The sequence below is a fragment of the Eleutherodactylus coqui genome, chromosome 11, assembly GCF_035609145.1.
Source record: "Eleutherodactylus coqui strain aEleCoq1 chromosome 11, aEleCoq1.hap1, whole genome shotgun sequence".
Classification (NCBI taxonomy): domain Eukaryota; kingdom Metazoa; phylum Chordata; class Amphibia; order Anura; family Eleutherodactylidae; genus Eleutherodactylus; species Eleutherodactylus coqui.
The window spans coordinates 58,720,690-58,740,098 of NC_089847.1; the positions used below are offsets into that span (position 1 = coordinate 58,720,690).

General features: G+C 43.4%; 1 protein-coding gene across 1 annotated transcript in view; it reads left to right on the plus strand.

Moving 5' to 3' along the window:
- LRP5 (LDL receptor related protein 5) overlaps positions 1–19,409 on the plus strand; it is a 168,366-nt gene that overhangs the window by 122,070 nt on the left and 26,887 nt on the right. Inside the window, exons 13-15 of the mRNA XM_066584175.1 lie at positions 4,592–4,794; positions 14,993–15,204; positions 17,377–17,567. Of these exons, the coding sequence (XP_066440272.1) occupies positions 4,592–4,794; positions 14,993–15,204; positions 17,377–17,567 (606 nt within the window). The remainder of the gene's footprint in view (positions 1–4,591; positions 4,795–14,992; positions 15,205–17,376; positions 17,568–19,409) is intronic.

Sequence of the window (19,409 nt, forward strand, 5' to 3'; positions counted from 1 at the left end):
CTGTAATTTGGACTGTCGTTTGATCGTTTGTTTTTGTTTTTTTTAATTTTTTAATTTTTTTTTTGAGCGATCAACACTCCGTGTAAATGAGCCTTAAATCGTACAGGAGATACTCGTTCAATAAAATTAAAGCCCTTAAAACACAAAATTATTAACATAAACACAACAAGTTGAACTATTTCAATACAGCCAGACACTCCGACATATATTGCCAAAATTATGAGATGAAAACAACCAGAGCCCAAAACTACTTGCAAAATAATAAATCCTGGAAACTATTAGCATCTTGTCTTAAGGCATAGCATCTTAAATCTCGAATCTTACACCTGTTAGGCCCAAATCTCTAAATCCAATAGATATAGCAAATAGTCTTTCCCTGTATTATTATTTAGCCCTACATATCCTGAAGGATGATACGTTCACATTTCCTAGTGCAGCCAATCATGCTCAAACATTTGAGGACGTGGTGGTGATGGCAAATTCAATAAGAGTTTAAGAGGGGCCTAGTCGCCTACCTTGGGCGATTACATTATTATCTGTTATAACTTCAAAAGGGTTGGTGATCCAAGGATTATTTTGATTATTTTATGGCCTTCAAGCTTTTGTATAAACACAGCATTTAATTGCCTACCCTTTCTGCAGTTTTGAGAGAAGTTCTCAACTCTCCAATCACAATATCAGAAGTGCTTGAACATATTAACTCTTTGCCGGTGGGTAAATCACCAGGCCCAGATGGACTCACAAACTCTTATTACAAAATCTTGCCCATCTAGCTAACAAACAGCTTACAAAAGATAGATGGGTGGGAGCACTAGGCATTCCCGATATTTACGATAACTATCTTGTGTCTTAATTAGCCCCATGGTGGATGTTTGAAACCCAATAACACTGGGTACACTGAGAGAACTATTTAGTGACTTCTGTTTCACTTAACTCTGCTCGTAACCTCTCTATCTATAGCAGTGATGGTGAACCTTTTAGAGACCCAGTGCCCAAACAGCAAATGCTGCCCAACAGGAAATGCTGCACGGCGGCCCCAGCGGTAACAGTGACATCCCATAGTGATGCCAGCAGTAATAGTGACATCACACAGCGGCCCCCAGTAGTAAAAGTGACATCCCACAGTGGCCCCCCTGAAATCCATATACTTAGCCCCTCCTCCTCGGGAAGTGCTGCTGCTCCATTGCTCAGCGCTGCTAGCAGCTCTGATCCCAGGTGCAGACTGTAACGTCAGTGTGCTGCCATTTCTTCCTTCCCCTGCTCTCGCGGAACCATGTAGGAGACGTCAGGGGAGGGGGAACTCGGCTGCACACTGACGTCACAGTGTGCGGCGGATCAGCGCAGCTAGCAGCGCCTCTGAGTGAATACCGGCAGGGGAGCCGTGGACCCCTGCCAGTATTCACTAACATGGTGAGCGGCCAACAACGGCGCGGGGCAGCAGGGAGGGCTCTGTGTGTTGCCTTTGGCACACGTGCCATAGGTTCGCCACCACTGACCTTTAATATCATATCTCTCCCCGTTGACCCACATCTCTTTAACTGCTTGGAAAATATTTCACAATCCTTCAAAATCCTATGGGCCTCTTCCTTTGGACTTACTCCAACATGTTATCTCTTTTCTGAATATCTCTAAGTGGATCTCATCGGGTATCATTACTCTGGCACAGTTACTGTAGGGAGAATCACTCATACCACTTGGGGTAAAACCTAACTATACTTTGTTGCATATCCAAAAAATATATTCACTAAAGGAATGGGAAGAGGAACTTGCTCAAACATTCAGTGATGAACAATGGGGACAAGCTTCTTACCGAACACCTAAAGCACTTAAATGTAGCTCACACTTGGAGACATTAATGAAAATCACACTGAGATGGTATTATATTCCAGTTCAATTAGCTCAAATGTATTCTAACTGTAAAGCCAACTGCTTGAGGAATCGTTGCAATAGGGATACATTGTTACATGTCTTGTGGAGCTGCCCACTTCTCCAACAATATGGCCGCCTGCAGACGGCTGGGTCGGATTCGGCTGCGAGAATTCTTGCAGCGGGACTCAACCCAGGCGCCTGGAGAGAGCACCGCGGACTCACCCGCTCCCGCAGCTCTGGCTCTTTTCATGTGCCGGCAGCCGGTGAGGGAGCCCCGCACAGAATTAGAATATGCCGCGGTTTGTTTGCTGCGCGGGATTTTGCGCAGACAAACCGGGGCTGTCTGCATAGGATTGCGTATTGTAATGCAATCCTATGCAGGCGTCCAGAGGCGGAAATTCTGCAGGGAATCCCGCCGTGGAATTTCCGCCCGTCTGCAGGCGGCCTATTGGGACTTTGTCTTTTAGATGTTATTCTCCTTGGTGGCTTGTGTGGTAGTAGAAGCCCCTTACTTAGCTTTGTTAAATATTGGCCCACACACAATCCCTCCGGCGGTTGAAATACTAGGTTGCAAGATACTAACTTTATCCAATCTTACCATATTGAAACACTGGAAAAGCACAGATGTCCCCAGCATAGGAGAAACTATATCCTCCATAAATCAAACATGGTATGCCCTTATGCTTTCCAAATTCCATTGCATATGGAGAGCATGGTCCTCTAGCACCTACTGTTTATAAAGTGGATTACTACCCTATACCCAGGATAAGCCTTTGAGTTGTTTGGGTGAGTTGGCAAGAGCGTGAAACGCTGATCATGCAATTTTTATCACTTATATCAATATTACAGTCGCACATATATAAAGTTTCATTCTATGCGACAACTTCTAGATGCTTGATTTTTTTTTTTTAGGGGGGGATTTTTTTTTACCATGACTGTATATATTTGTGTGTGTGTATACACTTATTGTCAAAATTGAATGAAACTTTTTGTGTGATTGTAACATTGGTAGTCATTTATTCGAGCAGCCAAGCTACTCTAGTATCCTGTTGTACCGCCTCTAACTTGGATGCAAGATGTACAGACAGGCATGGAGGCATACAGGTTCCGTAGGCTATCCTGTGGCATATTGGTCCACATTTGTTATAACTGAGCCTCTAGATCATTCAAACTTATGGGCTGTTGAAGTTGGCATTCCAGATGGTCCCATACATGTTCTATTGGCAATAAATCTGACAACTGGGCAGGTCATGGCAGTGTAGCAATGTTGTGGAGGCATTCCTGTGACCTTGCTGTGTGCGGGCTGGAAAAAGGCTCTTGGAAGCCATGCTGGGTGAAATATCTCCGATTGCATCGTATAAGCATGTCTATTGGTCAACAAGCTCTACACAAGTGGAAAAAGAGGTCCACTATACACAAGTAGCATCTGAGGGCCTTTCTATAGACCAGGGGTGGTACCACTTTTAGCTCCTGAAGTGGTAAGACCCTTCCTCTAATCATACCACAACTGGGATCATCTGAATATTTGGCTGAGATGTTACTGCATGTCGAATTTTGCAGCAAAACGGCAACTCCTACTGGGTGCTTGATATTTTTTTGAGTGCGTGTGTATATACGAATAATAATGTGTAAAATAAAAATATAGTAATTTTGCTCTTAGACCTTTTGTAGGAATTTTCTAGGATTAAAATATTGGTAACTATTCTTAAAGGAGATGTCCCGAGGCAGCAAGTGGGTCTATACACTTCTGTATGGCCATAATAATGCACTTTGTAATATACATTGTGCATTAATTATGAGCCATACAGAAGTTATAAAAAGTTTTATACTTACCTGCTCCGTTGCTGGCGTCCTCGTCTCCATGGTGCCGACTAATTTTCGCCCTCCGATGGCCAAATTAGCCGCGCTTGCGCAGTCCGGGTCTTCTCCTCTTCTCTATGGGGCTCCGTGTAGCTCCGTGTAGCTCCGCCCCGTCACGTGCCGATTCCAGCCAATCAGGAGGCTGGAATCGGCAATGGACCGCACAGAAGCCCTGCGGTCCATGAAGCCAGAGGATCCCGGCGGCCATCTTCAGCAGGTGAGTATGAAGACGCCGGACCGCCGGGATTCAGGTAAGCGCTGTGCTGTTTGTTTTTTTAACCCCTGCATCGGGGTTGTCTCGCGCCGAACGGGGGGGGGGGGTTTAAAAAAAAAAAAACCCGTTTCGGCGCGGGACATCTCCTTTAAGATAGGCCTTCAGTATCTGATCCATTGAGTCTGCTGGTATCCCCTCCAGCCAGCTGAATGAACAGACTGAGGATGAGGAGAGCTTGGTGATTGGGACTGAGCTGCGGTACAGCCACAACCAAATATTTGGCGCTGCGCCTGGAAGATAGTTAGGGGCACATGACATTCCAACATGGCACCTTCATTTATCTTATCAGTGGGGGTTCTGGGAGTTCAATCCTCTCTAGTCAGATATCGATTGACTATCCTAAATTCAACCATCGTTATTACAGTCCTAGAAACAGGACACTAAATGGCTATTATGTATTGTGTGCCAATAAGAATCGGATCTGAATCCGAGTAAGGTTTCCCATGATAATCGCACTGATGACATTTGTTTAACTAGTTTAGCTCATAATTCTGTCCTGCTCATCCTCTTTATAATTATTCTTGATCTGTTTTCGTATTGGTTAGTGAGCTTCTTATTAATAAGTGGCATCCTGTGTTTGTTTTCCAGTGCCTTCCAGCTTCCTTTTGTTTAGCCAGAAAGCGGCAATCAATCGAATGTTAGTAGATGAACAGCAGAGTCCAGATATCATCCTTCCGATCCATGGCCTCAGGAATGTCAAAACCATTACTTATGACCCTGTAGACAAACTTATCTACTGGGTTGATGGGCGGCAGAATATCATTAAGAGAGCTAAAGATGATGGCACACAGGTAAGATTTCTGCCTCTCATCTTATCTTTGTCTATTTGCATGTTCCTGATTATACAGTAAAAAAATTTCATTCAAAAAAGGTACTAAAATATAGTCCCTTGTGTGTGACGTAAAAAAAAGCTGCAGAAATTAATTTTGGCAGGCTAGGAAAAAGAGAATCGGGCTGTAAAATCACGACATGGGTAAAATCATTAAGTACCTGGTCCTTTACATAGTAACATACAGTAGTGTGTTAGTCTGAAAGAAGACAATGTCCATCCAGTTCAGCCTGTTTCCACCCCCTCCCCTTGTTGATCCAGAGGAAAACAAAAAAAAAACCCAATGAGGCAGAGGCCAATTTGGGGTAAAAATTTCTTCCCGACTCCATAATGGCAGTCAGAATAATCCCTGGATCAACGTTTAAAAGTTCCTACCTAATTGTAAGACCTGGAACAACAACCCCGCTGCTTATTTAATGTCTATATCTAGTAATATCATAGCGCTCTAAAAAGATATCTAATCCCCTCTTAAACTCCTCTATCGATTTTTGCCATCACCACGTCCTCAGGCAGTGAGCTCCACAGTCTCACTACTCTTACAATAAAGAACTCCCTTCTGTTTTGGTGATGAAACATTCTTTCCTCTAGACGTAGAGGATGCCCTCTTGTTTAGGACCAGAAAACCCTGGTCTTTAAGGAGTTAAGTCTTCTCACACTTTCTAGGTGCTCTCCCTAAGGAGAAATGATACCCTGCCCAACCCAGTATGTTTAATATAACGTATGCCCTTACATGTGCCATGCATATAAAATTATGTAGCGTAGAATAGTAGAAAAAGACCTGTATCCCCAATAGGTACTGAGGAAGAGGTTCACCAACCTTGAAACGCGTATACATGCTGGTTGTAATCAATAAATAGAGAAGTTTGGCAATAAACAATTTTATGCAATTATATTACGCCTGGAGGTCGTGCCACATACCCAAGAAAGTTAACTTTTAGAGATGAGCGAGCATACTCGCTTAGGACAATTGTTTCAGCTGCTGGCGCAGGTGAGTTGCGGCAGTGAGTAGGGGGGAGCGGGGCGGAGAGAGGGAGAGAGAGATCTCCCCTCCGTTCCTCCCCACTCTCCCCCGCCACCGGCAGCCGAATCTTTTCTTCCGAGCGGGCAGGTACTCGCTAAGGACAATGCTCGATCGACCAATTGTCCTTAGCGAGTATGCTCGCTCATCTCTATTAACTTTATTTTCTTTGTCTATATCATAAAATAATGTAATGAAATGATTCTATATTTTATTTGGATATGAATATATAGTATGGAGTATTGGCTGGTATGGAGTATTAGCTGTTATGGGGGAGGGGGGCATTCTGTACGTGTCATTTAATCCCAAATTGATCATTAAAAATCTTCTTTTATATTTAGAATAGCGTAGTATTTTTGTTTGCCTTGCTATTTACTAATAACTAGTTAGTGCCACCACATCTCCACGTTTTATGCTTTCTTAGAATCCACCCCAACCCCCCCGGTCCTGTTATATAACGAACTAATTTCTGGAAATTCTCGTGGGTGTATGAAATGCAAAATTCCCTTAGTAGCAGCCATCCTTTTATTTTCAAGATTTTCCTGCATGGCACTTCAAGGCTGTGTTCTTTCAAAGGTATAGTGTCGGTGGACAGAAATCAAAGACTCTTTCCATGTGGAGGTATTTTGGCCAGTCCCAAAGTTATTAGTTTTGCATGCTTGGTATTTCACACATTCTAAAAACAAACATGCCATCATTCGAATAGAATTGCAATTGAAATGAATCTGGGTTGAAACGATGCCAGCTTTTATGGGTGTAAGCCAAAGAACAGATGGATCTCTTGGGATGGGGCAGGCGAGAGGAGACCATGTACACTGTATGTATCAGCAACCTGAATTGCTCATTTATTTTCCCCCTAGCATGGATAAAGCATGCAGCCATACAGTTGCAACCTACGTATACTTAGAGGAGTTTAAAAGGGGACTTGATGTCTTTCTGGAGAGGAAGGATATTATAGGCTATAAATCTAAGATTAATTGTCAATCCGGGTATACAAGCAGGTTGGAACTATTAGGGGTTGATCCAGGGAACAGTCTGATTGCCATTAGGGAGTCGGGAAGGAATTTATTCCCTAAAAGAGCTAATTGGCTTCTGCTCTTGGGGGTTTTTGCCATCCTCAACAACACAGGAGGATAAACAGGCTGGACTAGATGGACATTGTCTTCATTCAGCCTTACGAACTGTTACTATGTTACTGTGTCTTCTACCGTTCAGCTCAATTGATTACAAAAACCCTCCTTCAGCGTAGGACCTCTGATGGAAACTTCATTTATTTTTTGCCACTGCATAGAGAATTACTTAAAATTTAGGTAAAGGTGAGTTACACTGATTGAGGGCTGCATTTTATCTCTGCAGTTGCATAACGGGATTTAGGCTGTTATAAAATTTTGTATGTAAAAAGAAAAGGCCTTACATGGAGTGTAAACATTTGCTAGCAGGACTGGCAGTAATTTGCTTTGTAACCTAGCAAGTGCATTGAAATTACATTGTCCCTCATTTACTATAGATGCTGCATCTTTTTGGTGCAAATCAATTTGCACAAATTGATTATGGATTTGCACCAAAAAAGAACAAATGTTTGTGCCTTGCTAGACACTTCAAAAATGCTTTGAAAAGAGTGTACTTTTGTTGATCTGTCAAATGCAAATTATAGACAGGGTGGGGGAATAGTTTATCCCTAATCTCTTAAGGTCCATTTAGACCCAATGATTCTCACTCAAAAATCGCTCAAAGCCGTCTTCTGAGCAAGAATCGTTGGGTCTAACCGCACGGATATTGTGCAGTTTTTGTTAATGAGCCGTTCATCATTGTCTTTCAGCATGCTGAAAGAGACCCATGAGCCTTATCAGTGCCGCGCGCTGAGTTCACAGCAGGATACCGCTGATACTATTGTTTCAGCTAGTATCCTGCTCACAGAACACAGCCAGAGTATGAAGAAGATAGCGCTCCAGCTGTTTTCTGTATTCCCCGCTTGGAGCGCTCAGCCGTATACCAGCTGTGCACTCCATGAACACAGCCGGAGTATGAAGAACACAGCGCTCCAGCTGTGTTCTGCATACCCCACACTGAGAGCACAGCTGTATACCACCTGTGCGCTCCATGAAGACAGCAGGAGTATACAAGCGGCCACTCGTCTTCTGTATACCCTGCTCGGAGCACAAAGTGATCGCTCAAAACTGTCAATCAAACTGCCATTTAAGCGAATTTTGAGCAATCACCTTGCTGTGTTAATGCACACAACAATTATCACTCAAAAGATGACTTTTTTTTTAAACCAGGCATTACCAAAGAACAGGGATGTGGTGGGAAAACCTCATACTTATTTTCACCAGTTGTAGCTTCCTCCTCCTAACGCAATCTAAATATTAGATGGCATTAGTAAATTGGGTCTATTGTATTGGGGAATTGCTAAATGAATGTGATTGTACAGTGGTGAAGTATGTTGCGTAAATGTGGGCATACACTTTAATACTTTTAAAGATCTACTTTGGGGACCTTTTTTTTTTGTTATATAAGGAGTGGATAGCTACATATTTGTCACTGAGCTAGTGTTAGTTCCTTCTATCTGAAACTCCTGCTTTCTTTCTCCTCAAATGTTCATGGGATATGAATTCTGACCAGCTCAAACCTACTTGGGGGTTATACTTTTTGAAATTAGCAAATTTCAGTCTTTGATTCATTCAACAGCATACACCAGCATAACAAGCTACAAAAAAATGTTTTTGGAGGCGGACACAGATGCTAACTGTTACTGATGATCACATTGCTCTGTTACAGTTATAATAGAGGAGATCACAGCTCATCCTCCTGACTATACTTACAGCCTGTAGCTTATTATGCTAAGTGCAAAAGCAAGTGCACCCCTATGTAATGTAAGTTCCCGGTGTTGTACAAGTGTGCAATTTGGCACAAGCGTTCTTTAGTTCCTAAATAAGAAAAGAGTCTGGTCCTTAAGGGGTTAAAATGAACTTGGGCAAAATGGGAAACTGTTCTGTGGTCAGAAGACTCAAAATGTGAAATTCTTCTTGGAATCCACAGACATCAGGTCCCCCGAACCTGAGAGCAGAGGGACCATCCAGCTTATCGGCACACAGCTCAAAAGTCTGCATCTCTGATGGTATTGGGATGCGTTAGTGCCTGTGGCATTGGCAGCTTACAAATCTTAAAAGGCACTATCAATGCTGAGCAGTATATAGAGGTTTTATATCATATGTCCCCATCCAGACAACGTCTATTTACAATATTATCCTATCCATACTGTTCATTAAATATAGCTGCCATCACTAATCTATATAAATAAAGGTGAAAGCCCTGACTCACTGACTAACTGACTCACCACTAATTCTCTAAGTAAAGGGGTCACAACTCAGTTATTCAATGCTAATTGCAAAAGTATTGGCACCCCATTGTAATGTAACTTCCTGGCATCGTACAAGCGTGAAATTTGGCACGAGCATTCTTTAGGTCCTACATAGGAAAAGTAAAGGGGTCACAAATCAATTTTTTAATAATAATTGCAAAAGTATTGGCACCCCTTTGTAATGTACCTATTCTAATTCTCTAACCTCCCGGTGTCCTACAAACATGAAATTTGGCACAACCATTCTTAAGGTCCTAAATAGGAAAAGTAAAGGGGTCACTACTCGATTATTCAATGCGAAGTGCAAAAGTAAGTGCACGCCTATGTAATGTAACTACCCAGTGTTGTACAAGTGTGAAATTTGGCACAAGCATTCTTTAGTTTCTAAATAAGAAAAGTAATGGGGTTACCAATGCTAATTGCAAAAGTAACCAATACTTTTGCATCCTTATGTAATCTAACTTCTCGGGCGTAGAATCGTGAAATTTGGCACAAGCCTTCTTTAGGTTCTAAATAGGAAAAGTAAAGTGGTCACAACTAGATTATTCAATGCTAATTGAAAAGGTAAGTGCACCCCTATGTAATGTAACTTCCCGGTGTCGTACTAGCGTGAATTGTTGCACGAGCATTCTTTTGGTCCTAAGTGAGGAGAGTGGGAGGGGTGGCACATTCTGCAGAGGGACATCGGTACATGCAACCTAAGGAGAATCTAACGCTCCCTTATATGTATACGTATTTTATTCCTCGGATCCTCTAAAGTAACCACGACTTACTTTTTCCCCAGACACTATATGGGTTATACTATAAAGTTCATGCATGTATATGCCACAGATGGAAGTATTGTATAGTATGGATATACTTAGCTGTGCAGTGTGTGTCAGGGACATGATCACACATCTAACCAATGTGGCCTGGGTTGCGTGAAGCAACTAAAAAGCTGCTGAGCTGCTTTCTTCCTACCAGTACTGCTGAGCACAGTATGCACCCCACCATCGGCAATGTCAGTGCGCTGCTATGGAAGGGGCAAGAGTGTGTGGGATGTAGCACTTGCCATACTACATAAAACCAATTTTGCAATGTTTAGAAATTGAATTGCCGACAACCCCCAATGACAAATTATTTATATTAAATTGATTGCCCAGTGCTGCGTTTAAGAAATATTTGGCTTATACTTCCCACCTCTGACTTCCAGATTAGCATGCATATTTGAGTCAGCAGCTAGGAGATTCCTTTAGAGCATAATCTAAGGACATTTTCACACGGCCAAGAAAGTCTTGCACGAATATGAACCCCATTCTTTTGAATGGGGTCATATACATAAGCAATCTTTTTTTTTCCCACATCGTAATGTGGGAAACAAATCACGGCACGTCTTATCTTTGGGCGTTCCCTCGCATCGCCCATTGTTTTCAATGGGGTTGACAGCAGCATCGCACCTTGTGCTAGGTGCACGTGGTGTGATGCAATATTTCCCCATTGAAAACAATAAGAAAAACTCTGCGATCCTTACAGCCACAGCGGGATTAAAACTCGCATTCGTGGGAAAATCGCAAGTTAATAAGCGCAACATCAGGCCATGATTAGTCTGAGGAGAAAGATCTAAAAGAACCAACCTAAAAGAAAATCTAATATAGCCAATTATATCATTCAGAGATCATACCAGTTTGTCAAAAGCAAAGTATAATCTGTAAGTAAAGTGTAACTATTAGACCTCCAGCCTTGGCAATTGTACAGGCTTCTTATCTGTTTAATTTCACCTTCTATTGTGCTCAATCATTGAGGGCCCAGTAATACATTTGAGGTCAAGGACACTTCTCTTTGGGATGGAGGCCAAGTTATCTCCTCTTGCGTTCATACCAAAGGAGCTGAATGATAAAAATGGCAAAGTAACATAAGAACATATTTTAAGTGTGTGGCAGCGATACTAAAATTAGCGTTTGCAGCTAAACTTTTTATTGATATTTTTTGGTAGACCGTTATTTTTTTTACAGATTTCTGATAATGGCCTAAAAATCAAAGTCAAAGTAGTGGGTTGTTTTTTCAGTAAAAATTAGGGAGGTTTTATTTATTGTGGAACGTGGTGAACAACCATACACAATACAATAATAATTTTTATTTGTTTAGCGCCAACTTATTTCGCAGCGCTTTCAGGCATGGGATAAATGCAAAACAATACAACAATTACAATGTGAGGTACATTCATTTTGAAACAAATGGGGTGGGGAGGAGCGAGGCAATGGGAACACAGGCAGTAGGGGATTTCATGTGGAAATCTATTAGAAGCCAAACAGGGTGGGGCGGTAAGGAGGGACACGGGTAGAGGTTGTATGCAATAGGCAGGGTGAAAGGTGTGGGGAGCCATAGGGTGGGGCAGGTGACTAGGTCAGGGGATTTGGTAGACTTCCCTGAAGAGGTGCGTTTTTAAGGCATATCTGAAATTTCGTGCCTCGCGAATTGTCCGGATGCCTTGGGTTAGAGCATTCCAGAGGATGGGTGCTGCTCTGGTGAAGTCCTGGAGGCGAGCATGTGAGATTCGTATTACAGGGGTGTTTAGCCTGAGTGTGTTAGCGGATCGGAGTGAGCAGACTGGGTGGTGTACTGACAGGAGGGAGGTAATGTATGGTGGTGCGGCGCCATGCAGAGCTTTTTTGGGTGAGGTTGGGGAATTTAAATTTAGTTCTGCAGTGGATACCCAATGCAGCGACTTGCATAGTGCAGAGGCATCTGAGTAACGGCTGGATAGAAAAATGAGCCTAGCTGCCGCATTTAGTATGTATTGGAGTGGAGCGAGTCTGGTGCGGGGGAGGTCAATGAGTAGCGAGTTGCAGTAGTCAAGTCCGGAGTGGATGAGGGAGGTTAAGTTTGAGAAAAAGGGAGGACATACTGTTAGAGGCAGCGGACAGACAGTCGGTGATATTTTGGAGGAATGGTTCAGAGATCTCACAAGAGGAGGTGTATAGTTGGCTGTCGTTAGCATAGAGATGGTATTGGAGGCCGAATTTGTGGATGGTTTGTGCAATTGGGGCAGTATAGACAGAAGAGAAAGGGACCAAGGACCGAGCCCTGGGGTACCACAACAGCGAGAGGAAGTGGAGATAGAACCAGCAAAGGAGACACTGAAAGAGTGGTCAGAGAGGTAGGAGGAGAACCAGGAGAGAGCAGTGTCCTTTAGACCAATAGAGCGGAGCATAGTGAGAAGGAGGTCATGGTCGACAGTGTCAAATGCAGCAGACAGGTCAAGGAGGATTAGTAGGGAGTAGTCACCTCTCGACTTTGCCGTCATCAGGTCATTTGATACTTTTGTGAGGGCAGTTTCGGTTGAGTGTAGAGAGCGGAAACCAGACTTTAGGGGGTGGAAGAGTGAGTTGTTAGAGAGAAAGCCTGTAAGGCGGGAGTACACCAGGCGTTCTAGTAATTTGGAAATGAAGGGGAGGTTTGAGATGGGTCGGTAGTTGGCAGCATCAGTCGGGTCCAGGGTTGTTTTTTTGAGCAGAGGGGATATGATGGAGTGTTTAAAAGACGAGGGGAAAGTGCCAGAGGTTAGGGAGAGGTTGCAGATTGTAGTGAGCTGGGGAAAGGGACCGGAGGAGGTGAGAGGGTCGTTGGTGGGGCGGGCAGCAAGAAGGAGGCTGGAGACTTCTTCCTCTGTCGTTGGTTCTAATGTAGAAAGTGAGTAAGTGCTGGAGGCAGTGCTGAGGAAACTGGGATTGGGGGCTAGCTATGCAGTTTTCATAGATTTCTTTTCAGAGGTTGTCGATTTTTTTTCTTCTTTGAAATAGGCAGCTAGTTCTCCAGCAGTCAGGTCTGTCACAGGGGCCTGTTCTTTGGGGCTGTGGAGGGAGTGGAAGGTCTCGAAGAGTTGTTTGAGGTTTTGGGATAGTGAGGAGACAAGGGAGGTGAAATAAACTTGTTTGGCATGGTGAAGGGCTAGGTTATAAGTTTTAAGCATGAATTTGAAGTGGAGAAAGTCTGCGGGCAGCTTTAATTTTCTCCACAGCCGCTCAGCACACCTAGAGCACCGCCGGATGAAGCGCGTTTGGGACGTGAGCCAAGGTTGCCGTGGTCTGCGGTTGACGGCACGGGTTAAGGGTGGTGCTGCTTCATCGAGGGCTCTGCTGAGGGTGGTGTGGTAGTGTTCGGCTGCCAGGTTAGGGCAGGGGAGGAGGGAGATGGGGGACAGGGAGTAATGAATGGTCTTGGCAAACTGTTGGGTGCGAACAGACTGGAGGTTCCTAGAGGTGTGATAGATAGGATAGGGTCAGGAGAGCTGCTAGGGTGCCTGATGGAGAAACAGAGAAGGTTGTGATCTGAGAGTGGAAGGGGGGAGTTAGTAAAGTGAGAGGCAGAGCAGAGATGGAGGAAGACTAAATCGAGAGTGTTGCCATCTCTGTGAGTGGGGGAGTCAGAGATTAGTGACAAGCTGAGGGATGAGGTAAGTGTTAAAAGCCCGGAGGCAGATGAGGAGCTGGGGTCGTTAGTAGGGATGTTAAAATCGCCAAGGATGAGGGTTGGGATTTCACAGGATAGGAAGTGGGGGAGCCAGGTGGCAAAATGGTCTAGGAACAAGCGGGTTGGACCTGGGGGCCGGTAAAGAACTGCGACACACAGGGGCAGTGTGGGCGGAAGAGTCGCAGGGTGTGGACTTCGAAGGACTGGAAGGTAAGCGAGGGAGCTAAGGGAATGACCTGGAAGGTACAGTTAGGCGAGAGGATGATGCCTACTCCTCCGCCGTGCCTGTCTTCCGATCTGGGGGTATGGGAGAACTGCAGGCCATCATAGGACAATGCAGCAGGGGAGGTAGAATCGGACTGCTGTATCCAGGTTTCCGTGAGGGTGAGCAGGTTAAAGTGTTTGGTGGGGAAGAGGTCATGGATAGTTGGGTGTTTGTTGCATGCGGATTTAGAGTTCCATAGGGCGCATTTGAATGGGGCAGTGGGGGCATTTTGGTAGAGAGCAGTACGGGGTGGGCCTGGGTTGGGGGATATGTCCCGTGCGGCTAGGAGGAGCAGGGTGGCGAGGATGTGCGCATGGTTAGGGAATTTGTGTGGGTGGCTGAGGTGTTTCTTGGCAGTATGGGGGGTTGGAGGCATCTAAGGAAGTTGAAAAGTGCATGGGAGCCATTCATGGGTAGGAGAGGAGGAAGGGGCTGATGTGGATGGAGTGTGTTGGGGCTGGGCGTTGGAAGAAAGTGTTAAGGCTTGAAAGGAGGGTAGTGATGGAGATCAGTGCAAAGAGGAGAGTATTTTCCTCCAGCTTTGGACAGTAGCGGATGTTACCTGTCTCCTGCTCTGTCGAACTGCGCTGTATAACTGCATCATTCGACAGCATAAGACACTTGTTTCTGGACAGTTGGTGCTGGACAGGTCAGGCGAGGCAATGAGGTTATAACTAGCTTTAAAGTTCTGGCCACAGGACTTCATGCATGTAATGCACCTCTACATTAATGTGAATGTGTTTGGAAAAAGGGACATAGGGGGCTTTATAAGTATCACATTCGACCTAAAAACTGGCATATATACATTGTTAAATCTTAGGAGCGAAGCTAAATAGTAGCAGTTTTCAATTGCACCCTGCCCCTGTTGTGTGAGGGGGCCGAAATGCGCTACCGCTGCCTAAGGCCAGCATTAAACCTGGCACAAGGTAGGTGTGAAGCACTGTTACAAGTTATGCTTTTGGACCTTGAAACCGCACGTAAATCTTTGGTAAATATACCGCTTTGTTTTCGTGCATTTATCTGCTTATTTGCTGACGTAGTAATCCTCTGTTTTTTTTTCTCTATAGCCTCTTGTGTTAGTGTCCACTCCGAACCAGAGCCAAACGCTAGAAAAACAGCCGCATGACTTGAGCATAGATGTATACAGCCGCACCCTGTACTGGACATGTGAGGCCACCAACAGCATCAACGTTAACAGGATAACCGGAGAATACATCGGCACTGTTTTACGTGGAGACCATGACAAGCCAAGGGCTATTGCTTTGAATGCAGAAAGAGGGTAAAGTTTTTGATTTTAGGATTCAAACAGAATGAATGCATTAAAGTGGTGAAAACTTTTTTTTTTCTTTACTTTACGAGATATTATTGAAGGCCTTCAATAGTTTTCCAGTTGCTTTATCAGATTACAAACTAATAGACTAGGATCCTGAGCACAATTAGGCAAAATTCAGTAGTCGGGTATTTAAAATGGGTTTTCTAAACTAGTCAGCCCCTTTTTTAAAGGGCTTTAACTGGTCTATTTAATTAAAAAAATGATTATGCAGGCTGGGTATTTTTTTTTTTTTAATGCGCTGCCCACTACACGCAGGTCGTCACGGAGGCTTTCGCTCCGCCCTTAGTGTTTTGCAGCGCTGATGGCATGCACCCGCTCAGCTGATCAATCAGGGTCCCGAGCGACAGACTGTGGCCGATCAACTATTGATGAGCTATCCTGATGATAGGTCATCAATAGTATTCCACTGGAAAACCCCTTTAGTAACTTTTGATGGGATGCAACTAGGAAAATTGGCATTTTTCTGTATCAAGTAACAGGCCATCATGTAATCTTCATGCCAGCAGACACTTGAACATGTGATCATATTGAGGGCCTCCTTGTAGTCTGTTACATGTCTGGTTATGTTTGTTCGGCCTGACAGGATGGGATGTAAGGAACTTGCCATATTATTTTTTTTTTTTAAATATGTTCTGCCAGTAAATTCCCTGAAGACAAACAAGCAGGCAAAATGGGAACCATGTGTAACACAGCTGGCGAAGAACTACAGATGGGTTTGTCAAACATATGTTCAGAGAATTCATCAGGCATTTTGGTTGGCTCTGTGATTTGGGGAGAAAATATTATGATTCACTCAACATTAAGACTAAGCAGATGAAGGAAAAAAAATATTTGGCTTTCTTATAAACAACTTTGCAAACCACAGAAAGCTTTGTACATTTTAATATCCGTTATTAAGATGAATTTCTTAAACATTAATGAAAGCTAATTGCTTTCTTCATATAATTAAAGAAAAAAAACTTAATAAAATGCACCAATATTACCAAAGTGGGAATGGTGAATATTTTTATTAACAAAATTTGACATTTCAACACATGAACGTTTCCGGAAGAACAGACATTTAGTTATCTATTCACAGATACTGTTTGCTACAAGCAGGAATAATCTGCAGGGGAAAACCTATTCTTTACTCCTGAAACCAGGCAATAGACCATGGACCAGTCTGTAGACTGTCAGACTTCTCTACACACAGTCAAAGCTGCAGACTCCTAGCTATTTGCTATGAAAAATATGTGTTCTAGGCTTGGTCCTAATTTTGTCTCCAAGCACTGGCCTCTGGAAACTTTCAAAAATGGAGGGCTGAAGAATAAATCGCTGCTCCCTCACAATGTAGACTATTGGCCAAAAGGACTAAGGGTATGACATTGCAGGCTAAAACTTTTGCATGTGTGGTGGGCGCTACAGACTCCCCAAATATAGTGCACGCTGATAAACAAGTCTGTAGACCAATACACGACTGCAGACTCATTGACTTATAGTCCCTTAACAGAGGATGATTGTCAGGCATATAAGAATTGAAATCAGTGGCGTGTCAATTTTAGCACCAGATGCAATGCAGAATCCGACTCTCCTACATGAGTAGTTGAATTCTGCATCAAAATCCACATAAAAACATGTCAAAATCTGCATCAAATGCTGTGGGTTTTGATGCAGGCTTTCAGGTGCTGATCTTCTTCAGAATGTCTGCTGCAGACATTCTGCAGTAAATCTGTTCCATGTGAACATATACCGTAAGGATTTTTCACACCAGCGTTTGGAGATTGTTTTCCTGTTCCATTATAGGATCAGGAAGATTAAGTAACATTCAGGAACTGCTAGAAAGGAACGGCACCCAGTGGATCCCATTGGCTGTAATTGAGTCCATCAGGTTTCCGTCATCCTGTCTGGCATTTTCCCATTTTGGCTGGGATTATGCCCTGGATCAGCTCTGGAGGCTCCAATTGGTCTCCCAACAGCGATGTCGATAAAGCGTAATCTCTCTGTTAGAAGAATCTGTAAATTATTTTTACATTTTAGTTATTCATTTTAGAGAATAACTGTATTCTAATTTTCTCTTGGTGGCTAAATTATAAGATATGTTTTAATTATGTTAGTTATACCTCTTTTTTATACTTTTAGATATATGTATTTCACAAACATGCAAGAAAGATCCCCAAAAATAGAGCGTGCAGCCTTAGACGGGACAGAGCGAGAAGTCCTCTTCACCACTGGTCTAATCAGGCCTGTTGCTCTGGTGGTTGACAACAAGTTGGGAAAGCTGTTTTGGGTGGATGCAGACTTGAAACGTATTGAGAGCTCCGATTTATCTGGTAAGAGTGAAAATACATTGTAATACGCACAGAGAAGACCAGCTATGGATAACATTCATATGCATATAATATTCTATATCCTGAAAGTATTTGACTAGTGACCTTTTTTGACAACATCCGTACTTCCTTGTACTCTTGTTAGTTGAAATACTCTAACATTCACCTTGTTGATAAAAGTTTAATTCGTATCAAGCTGTGTCTCTAGCGAGGAAAAAAAGGGTTTCAGATTCTCATGTGCAGCTTTTTTTGTGTTCTCTTTGTAAGCTCAGCCATTGGTGATGCAGAATTTTCCTTGTAACTTTTTTCTTTATTCGCTAATATTATAAACACCATGGATCTGTAGCCTATTCATGGTCGCGGTTCCTACAAGCCGACTAGTACACATTACATTTGACAATTTTTCCCTTTCCTCTCTTGATTACACTCTTAGGGTGGCTTCACACAAGCGAGTGTGCACATAGGTGCGCACCACTGTATGCGCAAAAACATGCGTGTATGAAGGTCCGTGCATTGCCTTCAATGGAGCCCTGTTAGTGCCGGCAATGGTCTGCCGTCTCCCCTGAATTGACTTTCTGGGAAGAGCTTCAAGTATAAGCTCTTCCCTGAAAAACATCCCTTTTAGTGTAAAAAAAAACTAAAATCTATATATACATACACACACTTCCCTCTCCGCCGCTGCCTATAAATATTCCCGACTGGAGTCCCCTTGTCATTGAACACTGTGACAGCACAATTCATATAATTTAATGAATGGCCAAGCACTGCCTGTGATTGGCTGAGTGCTGTGACCAATCACAGGCAACACTCAGGTGTCGTTCAATGCATGGCCGAGAGCTGCCTGTGATTGGCTGAGCGCTCAGCCAATCAGATACAGCTCTTTCAGCAGTCAGGGATTTTAAATTCCCGCCTACTGAAAGCGCTTCAGAGTAGTGCAGGGAGAAGATGGGCTGGACGCGCCTGAGCCCTGGCAGCTGAGGAGAGGCGAGTATATTTTTTTACATTTTTTAATACATTCTAGGGATGACTTTCAGGGAAGGGCTTATATTTAAAGCCCTTTCCCGAAAATCCCTGCAGGGCTTGCAGCAGCCCATTGCTTTCAATGGGGCTGCAGAAGTGCTGGTCCCATTGAAAACAATGGAAGAACATTGCGATTGTCTGCCACAGCTGTGGCAGGTGATTCTTTGCTCCTCGCGGGGATGAAGGAAACATCTGCCGCGTTCTATTGAACATAATAGCTTTCTGCTTGCCAATGCTCATTTGCTGAATTCTGCCGCAGATTTTTGCAGCGGGAAATAAATCGCGGCATGTTCTATTTGCCGTGGATTTACGCTGCAGAAGGTCTCCCATAATATAGCATTAATGGAGACCGCGGAGTTCCGCTATCACTCACAGGCACTCAATTGTTTAGAATCGCGGTACTCCCGCAGCGTAAATCCGTGGGCGTATCGCACGCCGGTCGTGGGCATAAGCCTTTATGGGTATTTACACGTCACAGATTTGTTGCTCCTTTTCGTGTCTATGGCAGACAATGAGGCAGCTGTAAAAACATATCTCTAATTGCTGTTAACTGCAGCAAAAGAAGATGGCAGCCATGAAAGTTATTTACAGAAAACAGAATTTTAAAAATCTAGAATCAGAAAATAAAACCGATTTAGTAAATTGGAATATTTGTCACTGGTTTTAATTAACATAAAAAAAATATGTGCTCAATTATCGCCTCTTGTAAAAGTGCATTTACTCTTTGCTTGTAGCTGCTGGACTTTATTAACTCACAAGTTCCATCCACAGACATACAGGCAGCTTGGTATTCCCTATTTGGCTAAATTATTCAAGTTCTTTTTG